Consider the following 16,003-nt stretch of genomic DNA (forward strand, 5'->3'; position numbering starts at 1 on the left):
GGAGCATACCTTTGGGCCTGTCCTCCAGTTGGGCTTTGTTAGATAGAGCAGTGAATAGCCTTTGATGTGGTCACCTGGCTAGGAATTTGGATGCAATGATTTTTTTAAACTGCTAATGTTGCTCTAAGTTGCTGTCAATGATTAGGACCTGTAAGTACACTATATTGTGCTAGAGTTGCACTCCATGTTCCCTCCCTTCACTAATGGGATTTAATCTGGGTTTCTTGAGCGTCTGCCCAATACCTAATTACTCTTGAAAGCCGCATCAAATGGATTTCAACTGGCAAATAATGTGCACTTTTTTTTTTTATCTCAGAATATGTATTACATTTTTAGTACAGTCAAAAGAAGTTACATATTAATCAAAATGTGATAAAGCACGAACATATTGTAGGGACACTGATTCTGTACAACACGCTCAAGTGGGGGTATTCATGGTGCGAGCAATGGCGACAGAAGTGGGGCGAAAGTGACTGGTTTGAGGCGGATAACATGATGACGAGCAGGTGTCAGAGTGCATCTATCGGGAAGCATGGGTGGCTCAGTGGATGTAAGTACCTCTTCAGCCAAAATGCGGCAGATCTTTGTGGACATTTGGTGTTACGGTGGTGCCTCAAGAAACATGTAGAAGAGACTGCATTTAAATCTCTTTGCTGCGTCTGTCGAGGGGTGGATTTGAGGGTGAATGTGTGTTGCATTTCATGTTCTACGAGTGGTTTTGTGTCCTTATAGCTGTATCATTTGCAGGGTCTGAAGACTATGCATTTGATACCTAACAGGCGCTAGAGAATAAAGCTGTCAGGGTGAGGTATCCTCCCATGAAAGAAGCCGTTCTTGTCAAGTGTGGTCTAACCCTAGAGAAATACCGCTTTAAATTCATGGACAGCCAGAAACTGTCACTCCAGTCCAGTTTGTAGTAAAGTGAGGCACTAGTTGGATGGGTGAAGGGCAGCAAAGTGAGCGACTATGATGTGCTGTACAATCTATTTATGAGAGCACACATGCTCAGTAATTTCTCAGTAGTTGGAACAACACCTAACTGGTTCAAAAATCCCTTGGCCCAAAGAGCATTTATTTATTTTATTTGCAGAGTTTTATAGAGAGCTGCCTTGACCCAGAGGTATTGGAGCGCTTTACAAGAGGATCAGCGAGTTACAAAATTACGTCAGTTACAGAGGGCCTAGTATAAAATAGAGAGGGAAAAAAACAGTGTTACACAGTAACATGAGTTACTAGAGCATAGCTTAACATATATACACAGAAGGAAGAGGGGAAGAGTAAAATGGGGTTGGAATGAAGATCAGGTCAGGAAAGACCTGCAAGGGGGAAAGTAATTCAGGAGAACCAAAAAGACCAAGTGAAACCGCTAATTCCTAACGACCCACCCATCCTCCCTGCAAACAGATTTCCAAGGACAGGGCTTTCCCTTTCATTGCCACTACCTTTCCAAATTAGTGGTAAGTGTACTTAGTGGGTTTGCGCTCTGTCATGGAAAGTTGCGCAAAGTAACTGACATCAACGCACCTAAGTGGCGCCTATATAAACACTGCAAATATCACTTCCGGCACCACACGGAACCGAATAACTCCTACTACTGGAGCGAAGGTTTAGCTCACAAAACATTTCCGGATCCAGTCTGATGCCGGGGAATATTCTATGGTAAAGAATCTGCGGCTAGATAGTCTTTACCAGATAAATCATTTAATCCTGACCTTCGGTCCTGGCTGTTGGAAAGTGGAACATTATGTGGTGTATATACACAATAAAATGGTCCTTGGATTCTTACTACTAAATCTTTAGCTTAGTCCTGCTAGAGTGGCAAGGAGCAGTCGGTCTTTACTAGAGGAGCATGTGTTAAGAATATTACAGTATTATTATGGTTCATTGGTAATTGACACAACTAAATAGAAAGCCAACACCAATTTATACAAATAGGTTACTCTGTTTGTATATTTTTATCTTAATTTAGACACCAAAAGGAACAAAATAGCATGCATGTAACTGGAGTTACGGTTTTTCAAAGCAAGATAACATTCAGAAGTAAAATACAGTGAGACTTTATCATTGCGGTCAATGGAAGAACCTACCAGTGTCAATCTGTCGCATAGAGGTCAAGTTGTCTTTTACCCTTGCAGGGTAAAGTCCCAGTTCCAGGCCCCAACAGTCAGTTCAAGGCCCCAGCAGTCAATTCAATTTTACCTAGCCCGTGGAGAAAGGGTACAGAGTTGTCCAGACTGTCCATATTGCTGCGTGGGACCTGCAGTAAACCTGCTTTTTCCACTGAGTTGTGCTTAAAAGAAGATGCAAAAACACAAGAGCTACATCATTGCTGATGTCGGTCTCAGTTGTTGTGAAATGCCTAGTTAATGAAGCTTTGAGTTAAGGGGTCAGTTATTGGACTGTGACCAACAAGGCTTGATAGAGGTAAAAGTAGCAAAAAGTCACTTCGATGTCTGGAGGTCCAGGGGTATGTTAGCGGCTTGAAACATGGGAAAAGGCCGGACTACATCTCCCACAAAACACTACACCATTTCAATTTGGGCAATCCCTTGCATAGTCTGATGGCCAGTGATTCTTTGGCTTCTGATCTTTCTTTTACTGCAGTTTGTAGGGGACTAGTCCCAGTAGTCCAAGGGAGGCTGGGCGTGATTCTGGCTTCTAGAGAGGTCCCTCTGCCAGGGAGTGCCGAGTCTTAGCCTAGGACGATGGGCGTTCACCTAGTTTCAAGTTTGTTGCCTCCGGGACACAGTATCACCCTTTTGTTTGGTGCTGTGGGCAAAGTCCTGCTGTCGGCGACGCAGGTCCCCTCTTGGTCCTTCCTTTATGCATTCTAAGAAGCTGGTCCTCTATGTAGTGCACTAAAACAAAGTACATTGTACAGAAAGTCTAGTGGATCTCAAATTGGTATTCAGAGGCATAAATAGATAATACTAACGCTCTATTTGTGTTAGTGTGGGCGAGCAGTTAGGCTTATTAGAAGGTAATGCTAAGAATTTGTTGTACTCAGAGGTAATAAATGAATCACACACTCCAGAATAAATCCGAGATCAATTTGTAAAAACAGCATCAATTTATATATACTTTTTCAGAACAAGAACACTGTTCGAAGGGAAGTACTTTTCAAGATATGAATTTTCAAAGTTCGCAAAATAACATGCTCTTGTTTGCAATTAACAATAGGAGTCTATGGGACAAAATACAAAGATGCATATGAAATCATACAGTTGGGTCTTGAGGTTCACCTTCTGAATTTACGTAAGTATTAAGGCCAGGTTCAATGTTCCACCTGCTGATTGTCTGGTGCATCCCGGATTTGGCTGGGAGCTGGGTGCTGAGGTTGTTGGTAGCAGGCGCTACGGAGAAGGGGGTCACCAGAAAACACACTGCACAAGGTGACTTAAAGGTAAGTTCGAGGGGTCCCACTCGAGAGTGCAGGCCGCAAGGGCCTAAGGGCCATGGAAGCACAACTGGATCGTCGGTACCCAGGCCGGGCAGGCTGGGTGTAGAGCAGATGGGTCAGCCGGGCAGCTTACGCCAAGATATATTCGCAGTCCGGGGCAGGCTGGTTGCAGGGACGATTCTGGGACAGCTGGGCCACTCATGAAGTGGGTCTTGACGGGTGCTTGCTTCCTGGTCAGTTTGAGTCCGGGTTGGACTCTTCATCTCAGTGTAAGTTGCAGGGGGTCTGGTACCCCAAGTGTTGGTGCGGCCCAGCTCTGGTAGGTCCTGGTGTCTTTACAGTTGATGGGGAGTTAGATCTGACCCTCTGGAGCGGATGCACCTCTTTTTGCTTGGATGCTGCATTGGAGTCGCTGGGGAGCAGCAAGTCTGTAAAATGGACTCTGTGGGTTAGGTGCCTGCGGACTGCAGGGGAGTAGTTCCTCTACCCAAAGGGAGTTCTCTGGCTATTGGCAAAGGTCTGGAAGTGCTCTGGGGTTCTTGGAGGCCTTACAGTTGTAGGATGAGACATCACACCATGATAGTTGAGTCCTGGGAGCTGCGGTCAGGGTTTCACGCCAAAATTCTACCCAAATTCTGAAGCAGTTCTTTGGTTCTCAGGTCAGCCGCGGTTCTTTGTCCGTATCTTCTTTGTATCTGTCCAATCTGAGTTCAGGGTCCATGGACGCCACATTTATACTAAATTTAGGGCGTTAGAGGGTGAGACAGGTAACTTTAGGGTGTCTGCACACTCGAAGTGACCACTTCCTGTGGGAAGTGGGACTACTCTAGCCCCGATAGGTTAATTCTCAATCTCAAGGTGGAGGAATTGGAAACATAGTGTCTACATCGCCTCCCCCACGTTGCTGGCTGAATATGGGCACACCACCTAATCTAACAAATGTTCCCACCTGTCCTCCTACCAAATGTTGAGCAGGATAGTGGGGTTGGCATCCTCCACTAGCTGGAGATGCCTTGGTTGCATTTCTAAGGCGGCACCGCCTGTGAAGCTTCCCGCCCTTGAAGGCCATACCTGCAGAGCAGGCTTTGTTACTGGCTTCAGAGTACTGGCTCTCACCCCATGAGGTCAGAAACCGATCTGGTGGCTGCACGCTGACTAAGACTATTCAGCGACCATAACAGTGTTTGGTAGGTTTTCAGGGGACCTTCTAAGGTGTCCCCTGTGCGCATTTATCAATAAATAATTGGCATCATTGGGGATTTATTAAAATGAGATGTTTGGTACCAAACATCTTAAGGTACAGTGAAGCCAAGGAGCTAGAAAACTTGTAATGACAAGTATCCATGCCATGTACTCTCTATGGCATCCCTGGGTACTTGCACTATCCAAGAATGGACTTAGATATTGTAGGGTCATATATGCTCAGGAAGATATGTTCACACATGGGCTATAGTGCACCCTGCCTTAGGGCAGTAAGGCCTTCAGTAGTAGTGACGTACCTATACATCATGCATTCTCTGTGGGCATGGCACACAGGGCTGTGTGCTATGGTGACACGCAGTCTGCAGTGGCAGTTTATATGGTCTTGGTGAGGGGGCCCTAGGGTGGCACAATTCGTGATGCAGCCCTAGTGGACCCTCCTCAGTGCCAATGCCCTAAGTACCAGGGATACCATTTACTAGGGACTTATAGGGGTTGCTGAAGTTGTGACAATCGTGGTACAGTTTTAGGAAAGAGATTTTTTATGCGGTAAAGTCTAGTAAGAATAACTCAGTAAATATAAGACGCAGAATCCGTGGTATTAGAGGTTCTAAAAGGCTTTATTCCTCTACAAAGGAATTACAGTTCGAACTGCAGACTTCAAATTCCATCACCATGAAGGTTCAGGAAGGAAGGCAATACATTATTGACAAGTAATGGTATTTATATGGAAAGCATTACATTAAGACAGATGCAAGAGGCGTAACAGCTGATAATACAGATATAATACACATACGTAATGAAAAAAAAACGTAAACATAGGCGTAACTAAATACGTCAAACATGATGTCACAAGTGGGTGGATCCATAAGAGAATCCTGCAATGTCAGCAGAAATATTTGGCAGAAATGCGCGCGCAGCCGCATGACGTGTGATTGACGTGCAACTAGAGGGTGAAGGGGACTTGACATTTAGCTCGGCATGTGGAGACAGAAGTCTGGGGGGTCATGTCAACCTAATCCCAAATCATATCTAATATCTTATGTTTAAAGAACTGTATTATCCAAAAGGAAAGGTCTCTAGGATGAAATCTATTCTATACTGTCTGTTAGTGCGTGTACAAGCGTCTAAGTGTCTACATAAGATGCGAGGGGGCAGGAATCTTCCATGGTAACAGGGGCTATGAATTACTTGCATGAGGACAGTGAGGCCTGGCCCTTTGCACGGTAGCTGGAAGAATGTTTACCTAAACTACTAGACAGGAATGCATCGGATGAGGAGCGGAGCAGATAATCTTGAAGGTGAAATACAGTTTTTGGCAGGCAACAGGCTGGATCAGGCACCGTTAGCCGCGCAGGGAGTAGGACAAAGTTCATGGATACAGATGCAGGCTCGGACTGGAGCTTTCAGAGGCAGAAGGCAGGAAAAGGCTTGATGACAGAATTCAGGGCCTACTCGCCTGAATCTGTAAAATGTGGAAAGTGAACCACATAAAGTCGGTGGCCTTTCATACTTAGGAATGGAATATCTGACCCATTCATGGCGGATCTGAAAGAGGACATGTTGACGGTGGACGCACATGTATTTGCGTCTTCATAACTGGAACTGGAGGGAACATACATGTACTTATAGCATGCACATGGAGCCGTTGGGGTCTACGATAGGGGACATAACTGATCACAAAATTCATATTTCCTCAGCTGATTAGCCAGAAACCGGTCCCAGGATGCTTGTTTCCGGTCCAGGGAAGACATGGCTTGGCAGTTCGGGCTGGACTGTTCCCATGAGGCACAGTGTCAGACTGATTTGCATATGGGCGGCCATGTCTGAACTGAGGTGGCGGAGGGAGCTAAAGAATGATGATGGATTAAACCCAGATTAGTTGATTGGGGGTGAGTGCTTGTAGTGTTCAACACTCCGTCCATCATCCCCTTTGGTTTTGCTTTGTTCACCCTTTCACTTTAGAACACTTGTTACAGACGTAACAATATACATAGTGTAAGTGAGTTGATGGTCACTCATCCCAGGTCCTTATGCAGGTCTTCTGATTCTAAATATTGCTTCTTTTCTGCAGTTGAAATGTTCTTGGCTCGATTTTGTTTTTTCCCCTCTTTCTTAGGTCATGATGTGGTAGAGTGCTCACCATTCGGTGACGTCTCTGAATAGTTATGTTTTTCGTCCTTTTTCAACCAGAAAAGGTTGGATTCTGATCTCATTTTTGGTTTGTAATACTCCGAAGTCTTGATCCTAGAACTCGTAGCAATTGTCTATTTATTAAGTGATTGCATTTGAACTGGTTGATGAGAGAACTCTGGCTAGTAAAGAGCATTGTTCCAGTTTGTGGAGGTAGTTGGCATCCCAACAAAAGTAGTACAAGCGTGATTGTATGTCTGCGTAAACAGGAATAAACACTAGTGGCAAGAGATTACAGTGTGACCCTTTTTACAACAATCGTGTCATTGTAACTTGAATAATTGTAAATTGTGTTTCCATGCAAATCACCTAATATTCATGTGCCTCAGGTTGCATATAAATGTAATCTAAATGTATATTGCAGACAATTTAAACTTCAAACGTGCATGATCTTAAATTGCTTCCCAACCCTATTGTTGTGCAAGCTGTTCGGCTCCTGATCTCAGTGTGTGCTAAAGCTAGTCGGTAGGCACGCACTGCCACAAGCGCAGATGTATATCATTGAAAACTATCATTACTGTAATGCTACAGCATGGACCCCCTTATGTCTTTCCAAATGGGAACCTTGTTTTTTGTTTCTTCTTTAAGAGCAGTAGCTGTCCATTGAATTTACATGGGCTGCTTTAAAAGAAAAAAAAAAATCCAATTCGTGAAAGCAAATGCAGTGACAGAGGTCTGCTGACCAGTGCCAGCTTCCTTTCTTGTATCTGTAGTCAAGAACAGAGGGTCTCAAATTGCCGCCAATTTGGGAAGCGAGCACATAGCAGATTGCATCCCTTTCTCAAATTTGCATACCCCTGATCTATGCACAGGGATATCCTATATCAGGGCTCAGAACGTCATTTTTAACATATTTCAGTTACATATATTGAAATCATACACCATACACAAAATTCTGAAAGCCATAACTATATTTTTCTTTTCCAGACAGAAGATCCAAACATGGAGCGACCCTACACATTCAAGGATTTCTTGCTGAGACCAAGGAGGTGAGACTTTTAATAGAGGTTATCTTGAAGTTGTTTTAATATTTAATATAAAACCATTGAGCATCTGAGGTAATACATTTTTATAACGTTGTGTCTTATTGAACAGCCACAAGTCACGTGTAAAGGGTTTCTTGAGATTGAAGATGGCATATATGCCAAAGAATGGTGGCCAAGAAGAAGATATTGGCGATCAAAGAGAAGAATCCGAGGTATGGTCTAGTTGTTTTCGGGATCTTAATTTTCTTTAATTAAGTTGAGTAATGTCTGTAGGAAGACCATAAACAAAGGAATGCCTTTATTCGTTTTTTAAATGTACCATGTGAGCCTTTTAGCACAAAAGTTTGAGTGATTGCTCATGCCTTTATATTATTACTTTCTGATAGTTTATATTTGCGAAAAAAGTGTACAGTGATGCTTTTCTTTTTTAAATGTTGGAGCTAGAAGTTTAGCTATTTTCAATGTGGTTACTTGAATGTCAGAGGCTGTCTCGGTCAGTGTGGGGGGAAAGGGCAAGAGTTAACAGTGGTGTGTGGTTAAGTTTGACAGTTGAAAGTGACCAGTTTATTGTGGGAAGATAAGACACCACGGATAGCGCTCCATAAGCTGACCAGAGGCTGGTACGACGGGGGTATCGCCCTCCCTAATATCAAGATATACTACTGGGCATCACAGCTTATGGTAATAAACCAGTGGCTTCACGTGCCAGGGGACGACCCGGCTTACCGTATGGACCGTCAACTGCTGGGGACTGGAGGGGTTATGGGAGCGCTCTATAATTACACTAAGAAACGCTGCTTAACGGGCCCAACGGCACATACTCTGCGGGTATGGTTCGAGGCGCAACGTGCTCTTGGCTGGGAGGGGAAGATAACTCGGGTTACACCACTATGGGACGCGAAACAGCTGGCAGTGCTGCGCACTACCAAGGGGTTTCTACAATGGGATCTAATTGGAATATCGAGGGTCGGTGATCTCTGGAAAAAAGGTGACATAATCACGTTTGCCCATGTGCAAGCAGAATATGACGTGGCAGACACTGAACGATTTCGCGACCTACAAATCAGACATGCACTCCGGGCGGCAGTCCCGCCTGGGACTCGGCTGGCGGAGTCCTCGCCATTGGAGGATAGACTCCTCATGGAGCATCTGACTAAGAGAGCTACGACATACCGGAAGGTGATTAACAATCAGCCAGATCCATTTTCAGCCCTTAAGGCTAAATGGGAGACAGAACTGGGAGCATTTGATGAGACGGGCTGGCAGGCGGCGCTTTCCTCCCCTAAGGAGGTGGGGATATCATACAAACTGAAGCTGGTACAATTAAAAATTCTACACCGCACATACTATACCCGCACACTTTTATATAAACTTAAACGGACTGACTCACCGCTCTGTCTAAGGCAGTGTGGTGCGGATGGCAGTCTCTTCCATACCCTCTGGGATTGCCCCGTAATCGCCCTGTACTGGCGGGCGATCATGCGCATACTCTCCCAGGTGACAAAAGTTCCGACTCTTCCGGAACCGAGGAGGTGTCTCCTCAATGTATGGGAGCCTACGGATCTTAGCCGTGTGGCGCAACTCTAGGTGACACTGGGACTCCTGTTGGCAAAGCGCAACATAGCCCAAAGATGGGGATCCAGGCAGCCCCCTACCCTTGCCCAATGGTGTAGAGATATGGACACCACAATGAAAAAACAGTGTACATACATAGAGGCTGCCCCAAAAAGTGGACCCAGGTGTGGAGAGGTTGGAATGCGTACAGAGGGAATATATGTGACCCCCCGCGTGAGACCTCAGTGTCGGAATTGAGTGACTGAGATCCTATGGTTAATCAATAAGTAGATTAAGAACTGCTATACCGCTATACCACCACATGATACAGCTGGAGGCCAATGTGGTACCTTGCATCACTATTATGCCAATTTATTGTGAAAGTGCCCGTTTAATGTCTGTACACAATCCAGTGGTATTAATGCTGATTTATTCAACGCCAATGTACGTTGTTTTGTGTTTGAATTTATCAATAAAAATATTTTCCCAAAAAAAAAAGTTTGTCAGTTGAAGGGGTAAATGCCGTTCCTGAATCTTGCGAAGCAATCCTGCAACCGCGAATTATCCCATGGTGAACCATATCTAAAAATGAATCCAGGTAGTGGGTAAAAGTTGGCTAAAATAGCATTGGTACTGAAGGGTCACTCTTGAAATAAACAATACAGTAAAAGTATAATAAATGTGCCTTGCAAGGCTGACCCTCTCCTGGTGTGCAGGAGTTCATCCTTCTGAGTTAAATGCTACACATTGTGCCAAAATATGGCATTTTACCGCACAATTGCACTAAAAAAATTAAAATGCATGAGGCATTATAAGTAGGTGTAAAACTCATATAATTTATCATGACCCGTCAATTTCTGAAATGTATGTTACTGAAACGCTACTTGAAAACAACAAGCAGAATATCAAATGTTACTCAAAAGTCAAATTCCTAGGCCACTGACAGTCAGATTGACCAATATTAGAAACTCATAAAGCAGAGTTACTGTTATGTATCGTACAGGCTCATGACTCCTACAGCAGCAATCTTAATGCCATACAAAGTCCATCAATAGAGATGATGAATTGTATCCACTCGTCATGAAATGGCAGCAAGTGAATCTGGCACAAAAGTAGTTAATTGTCCTACATTAGCTTGTTGGTTTCTAAAAATAGGTACACTTTCCAATCAAAATGAAGGTTTTGTAACGGTTTTTAAAAATATTTTTATTTGATATAAAATAAACAAACATAATTTCATTGCACTTACATGTAGTAGGTTTTACAAATATACCCCAAATCATAGGCACTATTTGGATCAACTATCCATAATTCCGGAGCGTAATCTCAGAGAACTCCTTCATAATACATAGAGATTTTCCTTATCATCAAATAGTCCTCGCAGCGGTATCATCACAGTTTCGTTTGACCTTACTCTGATCTCATTCCAGTAGACAGTCTCAGTGAAAAAAACAGGTGTTTCCTACAGTACATCAGTAACCATTACTGTGTATTTCTGGCTGACCTCCAAATTACTGATTCCATATTGGTCATATGGGGGGGCTTTCCTGTTCTGGTAGATTCGCGCTCCAGTTAAGTTACTGGTCAGTGATGTATTCCGCAGCCTCATCAGACCTCTCTCTTAAACAAGCTTGCAATGTGCCCCAAGTATCACGTGGCCGGGAAGTGGGTGGTAACTGTTCCGCATATGTGACTAGTTGGTCTTTACAATAGGTAATGTCGTCTAACTATTCCTTAAATTTGGTGGCCGGCCCCCTCCTCCATCTAGATGCAACCCTGCGCTTTGCCAGCAGTAACCCCAGTAAGCAACTTCATGTATGGTGCCTCTATTGTGTATCCCAGCAGCGCCATTACCGGGGTAATATGTATGTGTTGCTCTATTACATGTGATAAGGCGTCTGCCACCTTCATCCAGTAATCTTGCATCACTGCACAGCCCAATGCTGTATGCAGAAAGCTTGCTCCGCACTTCAGGATCCTACACATCGATCTTACGATCGTAGCTGATATCTATATAGCCTCGCCGCAGTGTAATAGACTCGATGAAGATATTGATAATGGATGATTTGACTGCTGGCCGTTATCCCTCCTGTTTGCTTACAACAGTAAAGCCATTGTTTATCTGTCAGTGGTGTATCTAGCTTGGAGTCCCACCAGCGCGTGCCTGCCCATTTCTTCTGGACGTTCCCCTTGTGCTCTCCTATATAGCAGTGATACCATATGTGCAGGTCGCGAAGCCCGTAATAGCATATGCAGTGTATGGAGCGTAGGGGGCTCCTTTGGGAAGGCAGGGGTAGCCGCTGTGACATAGTGACTGAGTCTGATATATAAAAAGAGCTCTAGTTGAGTGGATGTGCCGCCCTGTAGGAACGCCCCACGGTCTTTGAACTCCCCCTCTTGGTAGAGATCTACCCATGTTGTCATGCCTTTTCTTCTTAGCATATTTCTACAGGATGTCTCATAAGCGACTGGGATGAGAGGTTGATAGGGTAATGGCACGATTGGAGAGTGTAATAGCGGTTTGCCCAACTTTTATGCCAACGTTTGCCATGCCAAACTGGTACAGCCCACTGTTGTGAACGAATGCCCCGCACATAGGGGTTTAGCTCCAAGAAAGGCAGTGGTGGGTAGGGAGGCCATATAACCCTGCTCTATTGCCAGGTGTGGCATGTACGGCGGCGGATGAAACCAATACGCTGCAAAATGTGCTTGTACGCACAAGTAGTAGAGTTCCATATCGGGAGTCTCAAAGCTGCCTTTTTCAAAAAACTGGGTAAGTGCATTCTAGTGTATTCTGGGTTGTTTGTCTCCCCACATCTGTCTAGTTCCTCGAGAATTCATTATTGGGTGAGAGCAGCACCCATTGATTTGCACAAGCGCTTGCGGTTGATTATACAGTAGGGCACCCCATGAGAGAAAAGGTGGGGGCGTATCCTATTTGTCGCAATATGTTTAAGAAATAGTCCAAATCTAATGAGTCAAAAATGTCCGCCACTGCCACGAGATCGGGAACTTCATCCTGTATTAATGCAAACAGGGTTCGTAAATTATGGGTAGTGGCCCGCCCTGGCTCAAAGCCGGATTGGTCCGGCAGGACCAGCGTGTCCATCAGCAGACTAAGTCTATTGGCTAAAACTTTAGCCAGTATTTTGGCATCGCGGTTTATGAGGGATAGTAGCCTGTACGGTTCACATTTGGTTGCAGACTTTCCCAGCTTACGGAGAGAGATGATCATTGCCTTGTGCATCGTAGGTGGCAGCAGGCCTGCAGTTTTAACTTTAACATAAACCTTTTTCAATATGGGGACCAGGGCTCCTGCATAGCATTTATAGAAGTGGGATGGCAGCCCCTCCATTCCGGGCGCCTGGCCTGATCTCAACTACATTATGGCCGTTCCGATTTCTTCTTCTTCTATCTTCGCAGCCAGGAACTCTCTGTGTGCGCTTCCAAGTCAGGCAAGCATAGTGTCGGCTAAATAAGTTGCTATCTCCACTGGTCGGTCCCTGCGTGTGGAATACAGATCCGAATAGTATGTTGAGAAACCGCAGAATTTCAGCAGTATCTCTCTGCATATTCCCATCAATGTCATCCATTTCTAATATGTAGTAAGAAATTCTGGGCGGCTGTATCTTTTCTGCCAGGGCCTTTCCCTGTCCGTTCCCCCTCTCCGTATTGACACGCTCTGATATTTCATGCGAAACAGGCACGCTTGCTGTTCCTCTGACTGGTATTCAGTCACTAGATTGTGTAGTTTGGCTTAAAGCTGCCCCTTGGATGTGACCTCAATCCAGGCTTCAGTCGTCTTAATGTCTGCCTCCAATTTTTGCAGTGTCCCTCGGATTGCAAGCAAAATCCCACCCCCCTTTGCGATGCATACACCCGTAGAGTCACCTTAAAGGCTTCCCATACTGTTGCAATATTTGGCACTGAGTCTAGGGTTCTATCAAAGAATTCACAAATTTCTTGTCTCACCTCCTCCCTAAAGCAGGCATCTAGGAGAGTCATGGGGCATAGCCTCCATTATTGGTAGGGGTAGATTGAGGTTATAGATCGTGATTGCAGCAGCACCTGGGAATGGTCAGAGTAGATGCGCACTAGATCTTTATTACGAGTGAGCCAAGGCTCTCAATAGGAGCCAGTAGTCGACACGCGACCAGCTGGAGTGTACGTTAGAATGAAACGTGCCCTCTTTGTGTGTGTGGTGAAGTATCCTCCATGCATCTGTCATTTGGTGACCCTGCATAGTTCCTGCCAGGTGTCTCCCCGCCTTACTATGATACCCCGATTCATTGTGAGAGCGGTCCATGCACAAGTCTAACACTATATTGACATCCCCTCCCCAGATTAGGTGCATGGAACCAATATCTAAAATGATGCCCATAATCTGTCAAAGAACATGGCATTATCCACATTGGGGCCACAGCAGCTAACTAGCATGAGTGAATGGTTGGCAAGACATCCCCACATTAAGCAATAGGGGCCCTGTGGGTCCTGAGGAGAGCCTGCAGGGTAGTACGGGACATTTATTTTTATCAATATGGCTGTACCTCTGGAGTAAGTGGAATAGGATGCGAAACATCTGTGGGAAGCCAATCTCGCTGCATAACTGACCAGTGTTGTAGGGTTAAAGTGTGTTTCCTGTAACATCGAAATTCAGATGTTGAATCTATCTAGATATACAAGTACGTGTCTGCGCTTATGGGGATCTCCCAACCCCCCGTACATTCCAGGTCAAGAAATTATAATGGGGGCTCTTAGAAGTGTCTAGTGTACTCGTGTGTCAGGTAGCTTGTTTGTGCCTTACGCTGAATGAGTGCAAAGCCTCGTACCCATGATGGACTGCTACCCAATTGGGGACAATAGTAAAGTGCAATATTAAAACAATAACTCTTAACAACTTCATTTCTCCCCACACCAACAGACCAATCCCGTCTGCGAATTCAACCCTATTTGAATACGCAATTACAGAGCAAGAAAAACCAATACCTACCATTTTGCTGCATTGAGTTGAACCTATTGAGAAACTGACTCTAGGGTTCAAAAGCTACCTTAGTGTTGAAGGCAGGTAATAGAAAGAAAATGCAGTTAGTATGAGACAGAATAACTGGATAGGAGGTCATGGGCAGTAGATACTACTGCCTCAGCTCTCTGAAAGGCACTGGAGGCTTTTGCCTGCTCTCCAACCTAGCTGTCTACGACAGCTGGATTGGAGAGTTTGAATTGTGCATGTCGGTTTGGCCATAGCAAGGTACCGAACCAACATGGGCAATTTATACTGAAGGGGTCACACGTCATTGCTGCTAATCTACAGCAGTGACGCACACTGGCCCGGCCCTGCCCTCTCCATTCGGCAGAAAGCTGGAAAAATAAAGTAGTAGATCCTTTTATTGCCATTTTATTTTTCCAGCTTTCTGCGCAGCAGTGTGGAGGGCTGCGCTCTTTCACTCCTATGGTGGAACCGCCGCTGGTGCAGCATAGAATCCTTCCATTGACAATTTTCCACTGCTCCCTTTTTGTAATCATTTGCTGCATAGCCATTTCTTCTACTTTGAAGCTAATAAAAGACAAATCTACTGTGCCAGTAAAAGCCTTCTTACTGACTAGATACCTGCTTGTCCTTCATTAAATTGCATGGGGACAAGTAGAAGCCTGAAATCAATAGGAGTGATGGTTGTCCACAGTTTCTCCATGCAAAATGCACCAACAAACAGCCAGCCAACTATATTTTGGCATTCATTCCAGACTAATCAATCACACCCAGCACACAGTTTAATTTAAACTGTAGAGTTATAGCTAATGTTAATATGATTCAACACACATATCCAATAACTAAATTCCTATGTTCCATGTGTTTACCAGAGTCAAAATTGTGATCTTACATACTAGAGACAAAGTATTTCCCCATCAGATGCAGCAGTCCGATGGTTTCCAAATCAAGTTTATCCTTTCTTTGAAATGGAAAGTCAAATGTCAACATGGATTACATTCTAGAGTGCTTTCTGTTATTAACTTTATTTGACTGCTAGTGTCTTGAGTGAACTTTTAGCAAAGCTGTGTTGTATTCGCAGGACTGCATTTTCATCTTGGAACCTTCAACACGCTTCAACTTTGGATTCAAATAGATTTTAAAAATCTATTATCTATAGGACATCTTTGTGGGATTCTGTAGTCTATATGATACAGATGTGAAAAAAACCTCTGGCTAAACCACCTACCCCAAAACCAGGCCAGAGCATTTCTTGATCACTGTGAGGATGGAGTGCTGTTCATTTAATAGGTGATCCTAAGAATTGACCAAAGCTTTTCTTTGTTGTGTATGGTCTTTGGAGCTCCACATGTGTCTACAATTCTAATATATTTCTGTAGTCGTTGTTGTGGCATCACATTCTGTGTAATATGCTGCCAAGACATTATGGACTTTAGATAGTCTTCATTCAAAGTGGTCGATAGCACCTTTCTGATGTTGTTTGAATCCCTACTGATGTTACTTCAATAGGTTTAGTGCCTCATCATATCATTCTTAATTGCTGGCACTTATCCTTTCTAGAATGGTTATGTCATTGTGTATTTGTATAGCACGCTAATCACTCATGAGGGTATCGAGGCGCTTTGCAGGTGGATTTGAGGGATTATAGGAGAAGGCACAGCCTACGGCTGTCCCTTTGGGAGT

General features: G+C 44.4%; 1 protein-coding gene across 25 annotated transcripts in view; it reads left to right on the forward strand.

Annotated features, from left to right (window-relative positions):
* Nucleotides 1–16,003, forward strand: part of NEDD4L (NEDD4 like E3 ubiquitin protein ligase) — a 1,669,848-nt gene that overhangs the window by 1,006,941 nt on the left and 646,904 nt on the right. For all 25 annotated transcript variants that reach the window (XM_085630299.1, XM_085630340.1, XM_085630265.1 and 22 more), the window contains 2 exons: nucleotides 7,721–7,782; nucleotides 7,889–7,991. In XM_085630299.1, coding sequence (XP_085486425.1) covers nucleotides 7,721–7,782; nucleotides 7,889–7,991 — 165 coding nt within the window. The remainder of the gene's footprint in view (nucleotides 1–7,720; nucleotides 7,783–7,888; nucleotides 7,992–16,003) is intronic.

Source organism: Triturus cristatus, chromosome 2_1, assembly GCF_964204655.1.
Source record: "Triturus cristatus chromosome 2_1, aTriCri1.1, whole genome shotgun sequence".
NCBI classification, from domain to species: Eukaryota; Metazoa; Chordata; class Amphibia; order Caudata; family Salamandridae; genus Triturus; species Triturus cristatus.